At 32.4% G+C, this 13,528-nt stretch overlaps 2 protein-coding genes across 3 annotated transcripts; both read right to left on the reverse strand.

The window, feature by feature from the left end:
• Positions 1-656: 656 nt before the first annotated feature.
• LOC131000266 (putative axial regulator YABBY 2) lies at positions 657-5,720 on the reverse strand. Its single transcript, XM_057926079.1, has 6 exons — positions 5,225-5,720; positions 3,639-3,758; positions 2,637-2,754; positions 1,322-1,370; positions 1,082-1,157; positions 657-994 (listed from the first exon to the last, which is right to left on the reverse strand). Exons 1-6 carry the CDS (start codon positions 5,291-5,293, stop codon positions 947-949), a joined length of 480 nt encoding a protein of 159 aa, XP_057782062.1. The 5' UTR covers positions 5,294-5,720; the 3' UTR covers positions 657-946.
• Positions 5,721-11,609: 5,889 nt separating this feature from the next.
• On the reverse strand, positions 11,610-13,522 carry LOC131000268 (E3 ubiquitin-protein ligase RHF2A-like). Of its 2 annotated transcripts, none has more exons than XM_057926081.1 (4): positions 13,350-13,522; positions 13,157-13,261; positions 12,580-12,938; positions 11,610-11,926 (listed from the first exon to the last, which is right to left on the reverse strand). In XM_057926081.1, the coding sequence occupies exons 1-3, from the start codon at positions 13,475-13,477 to the stop codon at positions 12,611-12,613; spliced, it is 561 nt and encodes a 186-aa protein (XP_057782064.1). In that variant the 5' UTR covers positions 13,478-13,522; the 3' UTR covers positions 11,610-11,926; positions 12,580-12,610. The 2 variants fall into 2 exon arrangements, with proteins under 2 accessions (XP_057782064.1, XP_057782063.1); XM_057926080.1 differs by having other exon boundaries at positions 12,564-12,938.
• Between the last annotated feature and the right edge of the window lie 6 nt (positions 13,523-13,528).

Genomic DNA, 13,528 nt, shown 5'->3' on the forward strand with positions numbered 1-13,528 from the left:
AAAATCGAAGATGAAGAAACGAAGGGGATCTTCAACCAGCTGCAAATATTATTCCAAATAACGTTTGTAATTAATATTGTTCGAATTTAGATCCATCGGAGGATTGGAGACAATATAAATTTTTTATTTTAATTTTTTTTCATTTTACATTTTACAAACATGATGTAAGCATGGAAAAATAGCAAACATGCACACACGTACACGCACGGATACGTGTGTGTGCGTGCACTTATGCACTTGTGCTACTGAAGTTTGTTTTCTTGTGAGATGAGATGACAACTGACAGTAAATTATTAACATATTAAATATTATATATATATATATATATATATATATATATATATATATATATATATATATAGAACACTCTACCGAGACCACCAACGGTTTGGCTTCAACATCCCACCACCACTATAATCCAAGAACCCAACTATATGATTTGACATTACAGATTCTATCTTGAATGACATATATTGTGATTTTTAAACATTATTTTTATTTTATCAAAAAATAAAAAAAGAAGAAAGATTATTATAATATTCACATTATGATATTGTAACTATATTAATAGTTAATTTTGCGTCTCATATATATTATGTATTTATAAATATATATCTTTACCTTATTAGCACAAGCTAGACTTCACAAGTCTCAACTGATTGAAACCACATCAATATCAATTTACACAGGGATACATCAAACACAATTTTTGTTTTAAGCAGTGAACATTATTTATCAATTCCACAAAATACCAAAAAAAAAAATCCTTACCATGAAAATCGCACCTTAATTAACATGTTCTTGCAACCCTAGAATCCAAAACATACGCTAGCATTGCCATGTGCTTATTTTTGTAATAATTTTGTTTTTCGTAATTTAGCAAATTTTCAAACACTACTTATAACATATTTTAATGTGTTGCTTCACGATCTGCATGCCTCGTATCTTAGCTTGTTTTGTTGAGTCCAAAATGAATATGAGGAAGATGTGCCCACTGTATCAATTCAAGATAAACAAGAACAATTTTAATTAATTAAAACTTATTTAGCAAACCAATGTGTTTATTTATTTAACGACTTACATTTTTTGCAGCTGAGCTAAAAGCTTCACGATGAGTAATTTCAGGATTGCTAGCCTTTATCCTCTGAATCTCCTCTCTGTAAAGGATTCATTACATTAATATATACCCAAATTAACGAGTATTTTTCCAGTTACATTTCAACACGAATATTCCGATATGTGTGTGTGTGTGTGTGTGTGTGTGTGTTGAAGAAATGGGAAAATAAATTAATTCTTCAATGATTTTTGGTTATATACTTACTTTATGAAACGGTTGTATGCTGAAGGAACACGTTGCCTTTTCTCCGGAGCTGTAAACATTTGAAAGTTATTTAATAAAAGTTGGAATAAGAAAATCATGTACTATGCACTTAGTTTTTTAACCAATTTAAATTATGTGATCTTAATGAAATAACAGATGATTAAAATGATGAGTTCGATGTGAAAATTGATTTATTTTAAAAAAATAGTACTCTTTCCGTCCCATTTAATATGACTCCCTTGTCATTTTGGGTTGTCCCATTACAAATGACATATTCTAAAATATGAAATTTATTTATCTCAGAAAAAGTTGTGGGCTCCATCACTTTCTATCACTCTTCTTCTTAATAACCGTGCCAAAAGTAATGAGTCATGCTTAATGAGATGAAGGGAGTATAATTTTTGCATGTATGGGAATCGAACATAGGATCTTGAAGTAACAAACTAGTAATAAATTCACCGTAAATTTTTGTGATTTAAGAACTGAAAATGGTCTATAGTTTATATTTTTAAATGAGATTTTATTTTATCGACTTCATGTGATATATATGCGGCACGCTCACCGTCTATAATTACCCCGATCACGTTTAATTCACATTAAGTTTACAAATGACATAAAGATCAAAGCTCTTTTTTTTTTTCTTAAGTTAAAAGGAAAATAAACAAATCGAGCTTAGATTTATGTAATTTGTAAAATTCCTTACACCAATGTATAATAGCTTATGAAGTTCAAAATAAATGCATTAAATTAGTGATATATATAGAAATGAACGTGAGGTCGCAGTCGCTATAGGCCAAGATTGAAGAGGACGATAAAAGTCATTGCTCATTTGTTATCACTTTTTTCAATGAAAATCACGAAATTCTTTAAAAAGTGGAAATTTTAAGATATGGTATCAGGGAAACAATATTCTCGATGATCTCTACGGGGGATAATGACCAGAAATATTATTCTTCTTTCTTTTTTTTGAGAGGGATTATTCTTCTATCTTTTAATTAATATATATTCCCAATAAGAATGGAAAACCAATATTGACTCTTGGATCATGAAGATCAATACGGTGGATGTATCATTTTGATGAGTGAATGCACCATTTGGGTTCGAGGGAATGAGAATTTTATTTTTTGTCATTTTTTTCTAGTTTCACATACCGGTGCAGTGTTCTTAGTTCTCATTTTAGGTTACGATTTTCACTATAACCAACCTATATGCTCGTAAATAATGATCGACATGCATATCAATTCTCTCTCTCTCTCTCTCTCTATATATATATATATATAGATATTTATATAGATGAAAGATTAGAGAACATTACGGCGTATTGGAGGCATCTTAGGTTGTACTTCATGTTGAGGCTGCAATGGAGCGAATCTATTACACGTTGAAGATGAGCCACTGTCTTTAATAGCAGCTTCGCCCACTGATTGTTGTTTCTGATGTTAATTAAAAGATAATTAACGACCCAATTATCCACGACTTAATTTAATTAACTAAGAAAATATATATACACAACCTGCAGGGATTCTAAATGCATGGAATGCCAAAGAGTAACGACAAAAATGTTGAACAATATTTCAAAATCGGAATGATCAACACCTAAAGTACTGATCAGGCTGAACTTCAATATTTCAAAATCGCAATGATCAACACCTAAAGTCAGGAGGCTTATTATTATTTACTATTTTATTTTGAGTTCAGAAGGAGAAACGACGGGAATTGAACCCTAGACCTCGCTACTCATACATTGAAGTTTACACTGTCTGTATCTCGACGTCACGAGTCTTAATATAATATCAGCATGCATGATATTTGCATATTCTACTTCAATCTTTCGTTTATCAATCCATTAAACAAGCTTATTAATTTTAATTATGACACATTTTCACTCAGAAATTAATTTACAAATACATGGAAGCGGACATATTTAGTTAATTGAAAAAAAAAATAGTTGACATAATACAAATTGTAACACACTGCTGGGCCCGGGTATATCAGACATATTTTCAGGATTAAAGAAAAACTGACAGAAAATTTCAGGATTTATTTTAAAAGTAATGTAATTATGAAATTTGATCTATATTTTTTTAAAAAATTTGTTACAACCAAAGAAAAGAAAAAACCCACTCACACTCTAGCTCCTAAGGTGACTCGAACCCCCGACCTATTGGTTGGAGGGGAAGCGTCTTACCAACAGACTGCGCTTCATCGTCATGAAATTTGGTCTATATAGTATATAACAAAATGGGATACACCAAAACATGTGAATTGACATTGTAGATATTTTAGCTGTAAAACTTAAAAAAGATTAATTAATTACCTGGAAATCTTGGAGATAAACAGAGTGATGCAATCCTCCCATATTAACAGACAGCAAATTAGCACAGTGCCCACATCTAACAGTCACCACATTCAACACGTTGCTTCCTGGAACATTAACCTACATTTCATGATCACAACATGCATCAATCAAAACTCACACTTTCACCAAAACCCTAAACAGGAAACCCTTCGAATTCTTCATTGCATGTACATATATAGTCTAATTCGGAAGAAGAAAAATCTTAGTTTAAGAAAATATAGTACTCATATATTAATTAGAGGTATGTAACATTCTTGTATTCTAATAATCAGAAGGCTGGCAACCATTTATGAGAGTGCAACGAAAATTATTGAAAGTAAGGCTGTAAAAAATGATGGCAGTCGTAGCAGACACAGCAATGCCCATTAATGGCTTGTGCTAAAAAAAAGAAGCCCCATTATCGATTTTTCCTTTCACTTTTTCTGCTGGTGCGTCGCCCTCACCCCTCCCATCTCTCTTTACCTCTTTATGTGTGTATTTTATGAGAGAGAGAGAGAGAGAGGAAAACGACTGGACTGGAACGGAAATCATCAATCACCATATAACCAAGACAGAATCATCATCACCTGAATTAGTTGCTGCTTTTTTTCAGAAAAATCTGATTTAGTATCAGAGTTTCCGAATGAATGTTGCAATTATTTGCTTTCTTTACTACTATTATATATAGATTATAGATGGTCAAGAAAAATTAACTCTTTTACAATTGTATACATACAATTATGTAAATCAACTGGAGAAGTAGACAAAACTGAAAAAAGAAAATTAAAGAAAAATTGATTAAGCTGTCAAGAACCCTAAAAAACAAGAGACTTACGGTTGGTTGTCTGTATACATGCGAGATCAAGATATCCGACCAAATTAAGCTTAAAACAAACTCAGATTCATGCCATTTTGAGTAGAACACTATCAGGCTTCCCAATCTCAGTTTTTGTTTTCAAACCCTTGAATCTCAATCCAAACAATATTTCTTAAAAAGGGATAGCTTTTTTTCTTTTCGTAAACCAAATCTGCCGTAAACCATTTTGAATGAATAAGAGAGTAGCATCAGCCATCAAATATCAAATAATTAATAATTAATATATAAATAATCATTTTGAATGAATTTTTTTTGATTGTATTACCTTTCTTTCATAACTATCTAAAATTCATCGATCTGGCAGCTTTATGGCAGGAAAAATTAACAGGATCGGAAAACCAAAATAACACACTGACACACACACACACACATATTTAAATGGGTACGTCAAAAGGAGAATGAAAGATCCACGCATTCAAGACAAAAAAAAAACATCAAATTAAATTCTGAAGCAAAGAATTTTTTGGCTCCCAATTTGTAATGCTAAAGTTTCGGGGGAAAAATGCTCTCAAAATTAGGTAAGGAATTCATTAATTACTATCTCTCTCTCCTTTTTTCTTTGAGCACAAGACTCAGTTGATCTGCTGCGTTAGATTCAAGAGACGAATGAAAATTAGTTTTGTTTAAGATCTAATCAAGCTGTTGAAACCACAGATGAATTGAAAGATATATATATATATATTTATACCGCTAAAATGGTGTTGCAGAAGTTGCACTGAACGTAACAAACTCCCCCAGAATTCATATCCACTGACATTCTCTTGCCGGATCGGTCGTCGCAGATCTATATATTACGAGATCGATAAATTGAAATTGGAGCTCAGCAGATGAAGATGTGAGCAGGAAGAAGACAAAGTAGACAATCAGCTGCCTCAGCTTTAGAGAGGGAGAGAGAAAGTGTGTAGCTCATAATATCTATGTATAAAGGTAAATGTGTAGATATATAAAAAGATATGATGATATATATATGCAAAATGGGAGCGATAGAGAGGTGCAAGTTGTGGTTTGGCAGTGGGGTTTTTTTTGTGAAAAGAAAAGGAGGTTTTTGTTTATGGAGACATGGATTCCTGAATTTTAGAGAGAGAAAGGGGTGGTAGAGAGAGAGAGAGAGTGGGTGGGAGTCATCTATCAACCCATAGCGGGAAGGAGAGAGCTGGAATGTGTCACATTAAATGCGCAAGAATGTTTAGGGATTAGTGTATGAGTATATATAAGCCCTAATTTCAGAATTCTCAAATTCAACTACCTAATTACTTACTTTTTTTCCATTTAATTAAATCAAAGTAATGTAATCGACAGCATGTGATGTATAAACAATCTAGAATATCGAAACATGTTAGTTGCTTTAAAGAATTTTTCTAGTTTAATTTGAGAACTTGAAGCTTAATTATAAAATCAAACCAATCGCGCTCTAAGATGTAAATTACATAGTTACATATAATTCGGTTAATCCAATGATTAATATTTTTACTAAAGACGATTTTTTTTTTATTCATACGCTAGCTGGCGTACATAGTTTGAAATAATCAATGAGGTGGTTTTGGGTATAATCGGGTTACACCCTCACTTAGATCATGACTCGCACCCTGACCCAAACCTGCATTCTGACATGAATCTTATAAATAATACTCCCTTCGTCCTACCTCAAATGTCTCATTTTCTATTTTGGGTTGTCCCACTATGTCCCATTTTTTTTTGGCAATACACTCTCTATATATACTTAATATTTAGGGCCTGTTTGATATGGGTTTATAGGTATAGGATAAATTAAATTAATACAGATTAGTGTGATGTTTGATATCATGTGCAGTTAATATGGTCAACTCCTACTTAATCCTACTTCTCCATGCTATTTTGTGGGATTAACCCATACGAATAATCCGCCCACCCCCCTCGGATAAATTTAATACTGAGAAGTTGGATAAAAATTCTGCTACCCTTCCTCACGCATATCGATGCAAATGCCCAAGTAATTGTGGACACACATGATATTTTTAAAATTATGTGAGGATAGTTTTGGTATTAGATAATATAATCCAACATAATCCTATGGATATCAAACATAATATAGGATTAAGTAGTCATTATATCAAACACCCATGAAATAATATAAATCCACACTAATTTCTCAAGATAATTTTAATCCTAATCAATCCTAAACTGCAAATCAAACGGCCCCTTAAACAATTTCCACCAATTCACTTTATCTACTTTATACTCAATTTATCTACTTTATACACATTTCTTAATCTTCGTGCCTAAAAGAAATGAGACATTTGGAGCGGAACGAAGGGAGTACTATTTTAAGTACGGGTCAATCCGATTGTACGATACTGTGGATACACCCAATTATACCTAAGCTTTTGTGATAATTCAAAGATACAAAATCAAGTTATTTATTGTATATTAATAATATTTTGCAACTTATATCCATCCCTATCCAATTACATACAATTCTCGTCGGAAAGTAACCTTTACAATATTCAATGATAATTCGAACGTAACTTAGGGTTTATTAAAGTAGATCAAATTTGTTTATTTTACAAAATAATCATAATTAATCACAAAGGCGATCATTTGTAGAAACTAAATAAATAGAATGAAATAAAAAGAGAAAAGAGAAAAGACGAAAAAGACGAAATGTTTTGAGTAGATGAGCTCAATCTAAGTTATCCGAGAATACGTCAAATACGAAGATATGTGTGAAGATGTGACAGATGAGACGCAACTTTAAACGACGGGTAGAGACTTGACAGTATCCACGTGATATGTTGCTCACTTTAATTTCACTTACTAATCATTCACAATATCACAAAACAAAAAATATATATATCCCAATTCCCATATCATACATTAACCTAATAAGCTCTCCTTAAATTTTGGGAGATTATTATAAGTTGTTTCGAGAGCTTATAAGATACTCCCTCCGTCCCACTGTAAGTGAGACCTTTTTTTTTGGCACGAGAATTAAAAAATGTGTATTTTGTGTGTAGGTGAAAAAGTGAAAAGGTGTTTAAAGGGAAAAACTTTTACCCAAAAAGGAAAGAGTCTCACTTACAGTGGGACGCCCAAAATAGAAAGAGTCTCAGATACAGTGGGATGGAGAGAGTATAATTTTTTAAGAGTTTATAAATTGTCAAAGAATTTGAATAATTGAGCTTATATATAAGTTACTGAGAGAATTTTTAGTTAAAAAGAGAAAATCTTTGTTAGAAAAAGAAAATCAAAGAGGGATTAATTTGAGAGGATATATGATGAAAATAATAGAATTATAGTTGAATAATATTTAAAAAATAATTGTTGCATATAAGATTATGACAAAAATAAGTTGGGGTGGTAATGAAACTTATTTTTTGGGGAACTTATAAGTTCTTGAAACTTATTTTTAAAGCTTATAAGTTGTTTAGGAACGTATTTTGCCAAATACTTATGAGCTCCTAAACAACTTATAAGATGCTTTAAAGAACTCATAATTAAGCTAGATCAGCTAAACACTCTCTTAATTTGATCTAACACATTGTTTTAAGGTGCTTGATCATAGACCTTTTGGTTGGTTAAATTTCTCATTGATTTACTGGCACTACTACAAAAACGCTCATACATGACGGCTAAAAATCGTCATGTATACAATTTACAAATTGTCAAGTATAATGGTGTAGTGTATAGTACCTAGTATACATGACGGTTATAAACCGTCATCTATAATGATCATTTATGACGGTTTTAGAAGTATACATGGGTTGGAGTGTATATATATGACTGACTTTTAACGAAAAAGTCCCCCAAAAATAAGTTTTTCTCACTCACAACTCTCCCTTTAATTTATCAACTCGATCCAAATATTTTGACAATTTATAAACTTTTTAATTACTCCCTCCGTCCCAATTTTCTTTTTTTGGATGTTCCACATTTTATATTTTTAGTAAAATTAAAGTAGGTGGAATTAACCGTTACTCCACTTTTATTATTTTAACACTCACATAAAAGGTGGGACATTTATTTCACTCACACCACACCTAACCACTTTATTAAAACTCGTGTACGTTACTCTTAAATGGATACTAAAAGTTGGGACGGAAGGAGTATATTGCAAGGACGAGTTTGAAGGGCAAGTGTTGTTTGTGGACAATGGTTAAACTTGATGGAGTAGTGTAACAACAAATTTTTGTATTTCAATTTAATAAAATACAAAAGCGCGTTACAAAGATAATTTGATAGAATTTAATAGAGTTTTGGGTTGCAATCTCTAGTCGTTCCTCTGATTCTTCTCTTCCATTTGATTCTCGGACAATCTCGAAGGTTCTTGGAGCATTTGACTTGATGACGATAAATCCAAAGGGCTCAAGCCATGATTTTGAATTTGAACGTCGAAGTTGATTTGATTTGGAGAAGAACGTCCTTAGAATTTGGTAAGAACGCCTTGAAGCTTTCGATCTTTGTAGATTCGAATGTTGAAGCTTTGAAGATCTTGAATTCTTGAGCTCTTGAAGCTTTGAAGGAATTCTTGATCACTTGAAGACTTGATGAATGCTTGAAGAATACTTGAATCCTCCACTTCTTCCACTTGTAACACTTGAGAGAATTCTTGTGCTCTTCAATCTTTTCTTCCTCCAAGATATCATTTATGGGCACCCAACACTTTTATTTATAGACTTTAGAGATGGGCCTCATGGGCTTTGGGCCTCCATGCATAGACTTTAGGGCTTTAAGTGGCCAATAGGCCCATTAGTTCATTATATTAAATATTAATTATATATCTATTTTAAATTAGGAATAAAATCCCATTTAATAAAATAGAAAATATAATTGAATATTTAATTCATGAATTTACACGTGGCACGATTTAATTCGACGACAAATTTAATTGTCTACAAGTAGTTTTTACTTAACTGATTCATATACGAGAAATGGATGTCTAAAGTGAAAGGGTGATATAAGGTAATGGTAACATGTATGATATCAAAAGTTCATGTGTAATTTAAGCTTCGTAACAATATATTGATTTTATTGGGCAGTGCTCTTCAGAGGTGATTTTACCGTATCGAGTTATTAAATTATCATATTATTTTATTTACTTTAATTAATTTATATTAATGCGAATGTTCATCCCAACGTGTAAGCATTTTGCAGTATATGTCTCCGATCCACACATGTGCCCACGGATTAACTAATTAATTTCAACTTCCAAAGTTGATATGGGAATTGCTTTTGAGGTTAAATGTTCCGAGACAATTGTGTTCTTTTAAGATGAAAAATCTAACAACGAAAATGTTTAAATGAAAATATAAAATAAAAATACCATATATGTGGAGTATATATGTTACGTAGATATGAAAAATTGTGACTATGAATCATACTCTAAACATTGGAATGTGCTTTAAGGATATGCTTTAAATGGAAATAATATCATATTGAAAAAAAATTGCAAAGGGTAAGTTGCTTGCAAGGTGTCAAAAGTCATAATTAATGTATGCTTTAAAGCTTGTTTATGCACGAACCAACATGTGTCATAAATTCTAATGTGCATAAATATAATACAAAATCAATTCCTAATTTTGTGATAAAGATATGCAAGATTTCACACAAGAGATGCAATGACATAGAGGGCAAGTAGTTGAGAAATAAGCATCTTTCAGATCCATAATTCAATAAAATGAGGACTTCATTCAAGGTCCACTTGATATTATAATTGTGAAGGAAACTATATCCAAAATTCAGCACATTTAAATTCCAAACCTAATACTATATTTGCATCAGCCCTATATATACCTATGGCTACTACAACTACCAATGCTTTCTGACTAACTCAACTGTTAGCTTTCTCACAACTGCCACTACTACTATTAATACAACAATTATGACTACTACTACAACAGGTTTGTGTAGGATTCCTGATTTCAACTGAGCTTCAATAAGCCCTCACAGTTATAAATAAGTATTTCTAAAGCTGAACTAACTGATCAGGCTAGAATTTGACATTTTAGCTCTTTTGCACAATTAAATAGGTTGAAGTAGGGATGTCAATCGAATCAGCCCCACTCGAATTCGGGCTAGCCGACAAAATTTTAAGCTATTTTTGGTTCGAACAATTCAAGCGATTCAGGCTAGAGAATTTACAAAAGAAACATACATATATATATATATATATATATATAATCATACTTTTGTAATAAAAAATATATCATATTTTTCTCAATAATAGTATTTAACTTTGCATCAAATATAGAAACGAATGTCGTTCCAACATGGACAGACAATGGTCTATTTCTTTAATTTTTAGGTAAATTTTATTAAGCATTGGAGAAAACAGAAACACAATCCATAAGTATTAAGATAATTCAAAAATAAAGTAATGAAGTTTGACAACTTTATAATAAGAGAATTTTCTATTAATTGGGCCAATCCACTCCATTTTTGAGCTAGTCCTATCAAACTCAAGTTATCTCTGGTTCGGCCCATTAAGTTTTTTTTTTTGGCTAATATTTTTTTTTTATATTTTTTTTTACCTTAACCCTCATTTTTTCTCCATCCATTTGGATCAGCCCATTTATTTCAAGTTAAATTAACATCCCTAGATAGAAGCACTAATGAATATTGATTTTTAATCAATACTCTCTTTTGAGATCTGGAGATCTTCAATTCACATCCTAAGATTTCCAAGATTTATTCATTTTACAAAATAAAATAATCATTATTGTTGACAAGATGCACTAAGAGAACAATTTTACCCTAATTTTACAAAATAAATACTCCCTCCATCTCACTATACTATAAGTGGCTCAAAACTTTTCGACACAGAAATTAAAAATAAGGTATAAATGTATTAAAAGTGATAGGGTCCACACTTTTTTAAAGAGTTAAACTTTATCATTTGTGAAAATAGACCACTTATAATGGGACGGTCCAAAATGGAATACAGGCCACTTTTAATGGAACGAAGATAGTAATCATTATTGCTGACAAAATAGAACAATTTTACCCTAAGAGAATCATATTAACATCACATGCCAATATGCATAATTTACTAATAGCTAATACATAATTTACTAAACCATACAACTGAAGTAGCCCAATTTAATATAACCAAAAGTTGGATAGTTTGCTGCTCATTCCAATGGATGGTTTGGATAGTTTGCTGCTCATTCCAATGGATGGTTTACATATTTGTTTGCACGAGTTCAACAAACATACATAAACTATAGGGGATTACAGGCCAAAATTTACAGCTCTATATTTTGTTTATACATCGGTTTCAAGATCCTTTATTGCAAATTTGCACTAAACTGTCTAGATTTCGGTATAAATGATGGATTTAGCATTACCATTAGCCCCGCGACATGCGCTCCGACGTCATTGTAGCAGCATCCTCTTGGAAACTTTTGTGCTTCACCTGATGACAATAGATTGCACAAGATCAACAAAACTAGGGAGAAAAACCACAGCTTCAACCATAAATCATTAAAAACCTATTGGTGGGTCGGGTTGCTATTAAGAGAAACGGATCGATGCAGTTACTTAGAAACACGCGTATACTTTCAAATCCCAAAAATTATTTATCCAATAATGTCATTACATGTATCTTTAAGATGATAATAATAAAGATTAGTGATGATTTGCACATTCAAGAAATTAGGAGAAGTGTAGTAAGACTTGTAAAGAGGGGTAGATTCTTATGATAAATTCGTACTTATGCTACTATTTGAGTACTAAAGCCTAAGCCTTTAACACCATTTACAAAATTCTTCTGAGACTCATTTTTGAACAATCTATTACACGAACCAGGCTTTGAATATCTAGAACCAATTATGCAAGGCAAACCAACCCAATATAGAGAGACAGCGAAAAGGAAGATCGTCATCATAAGACCAGGACAAAACCAAAAATACCATTAATTTTCATGAAAATCAAACGGCGACACAAAGATCAATCATCAAGTGACCTAACCCTAAGGTTGATTTCCATCTAAAAAATTTCATTGAAAAGCATATATTAAGCATGCATGGTCAACAAGCCAAACAAAGACTCACTGAGCAAAAGAAGCACCATGAGCTTGATGAGATAGCAGAATCAACACTTAGGTTGATGCAGGACTAGCAGTAGTCGGAGCTTGTGTCTCATCCTCATTCAAAGAAAGGTTGCTTCCCATCACAAAGACCTGTCGTGCACTAGGATCTGGGGACCTGGTATCTTCTACAGTACGTGAGGTAGTAGATGTGTTGGTTCTATCATGTTCTGCTATTTGAAGATGATCCATCATTCGTGATATAGTAGCAATTCCAGGACCATTAGCATTCCTCTGGTCAGCTTCACGAACTTCACTGTTGGGTTCAGGTGTAGAACTGTTGCGAGCAAATAGTCTCTCCTTCCAACCTCTTGTGCTCTTTGTTATGGACTCTTTGTATCTATACATACAGGAGGGGAAAAAAAGATTTCAAATTCAGTAAATCTACTCATCGAACCAAAAAAAATTACTGCCTTAGACCGAGTAAAGGTCCAAATAATTTTCTTGACTATACAGGCTACAATTTCCCAACACCAGCATCCAGTAAATTTTTTTTAGATCGTATGATTCCCAAATAATGACTTGGAAAGCAAATTATATAGACAAATTTCCTTTTACCTTGTTGAAAAAGCACTAAGCCGGGATTTCAGAGAATCTGAAAATGTCTGGAAATCTGAAGGTCCAGCTCTATCTTGACTATTGGGGGAGGTGTGGGCAGGAGATCTAAAAAAGAAAATATGATAGTTAAGTACGACCCAATGAACTTTCAAGGTAAAAATTGATGGAAAATACTAGAAATATTTATAGATACCTATTGCTTGAAGATGTTCCATGTTGATATGCTCCAGGACTCGATCCTGAGGCTGTAGTCACAAGCTGTTCAGCTTGAGCTGTAGAAGACCGTGTAATAAGATGTGCAGAATCTCCTCCAACAGTCATAATTGGAGAATTAGAGCCAGCGGAAATAACTTCAGGTGGGGGGCTACTTCC

The sequence above is a fragment of the Salvia miltiorrhiza genome, chromosome 8 (genome assembly GCF_028751815.1).
Source record: "Salvia miltiorrhiza cultivar Shanhuang (shh) chromosome 8, IMPLAD_Smil_shh, whole genome shotgun sequence".
Lineage (NCBI taxonomy): Eukaryota > Viridiplantae > Streptophyta > Magnoliopsida > Lamiales > Lamiaceae > Salvia > Salvia miltiorrhiza.

Excerpts from the sequence above, each read along its gene's own strand:
- LOC131000266 (XM_057926079.1), bottom strand. The coding sequence starts at position 5,293 with ATGTCAGTGGATATGAATTCTGGGGGAGTTTGTTACGTTCAGTGCAAC. Across the intron at positions 1,371-2,636 it reads TAAGATGCCTCCAATACGCC|CTCCGGAGAAAAGGCAACGT; the intron begins GTAATGTTCTCT and ends AAATGTTTACAG. Across the intron at positions 1,158-1,321 it reads GCATACAACCGTTTCATAAA|AGAGGAGATTCAGAGGATAA; the intron begins GTAAGTATATAA and ends AATCCTTTACAG.
- LOC131000268 (XM_057926081.1), bottom strand. The coding sequence starts at position 13,477 with ATGACTGTTGGAGGAGATTCTGCACATCTTATTACACGGTCTTCTACA. Across the intron at positions 13,262-13,349 it reads GGAACATCTTCAAGCAATAG|ATCTCCTGCCCACACCTCCC; the intron begins GTATCTATAAAT and ends TTTCTTTTTTAG. Across the intron at positions 12,939-13,156 it reads CTTAGTGCTTTTTCAACAAG|ATACAAAGAGTCCATAACAA; the intron begins GTAAAAGGAAAT and ends CTGTATGTATAG.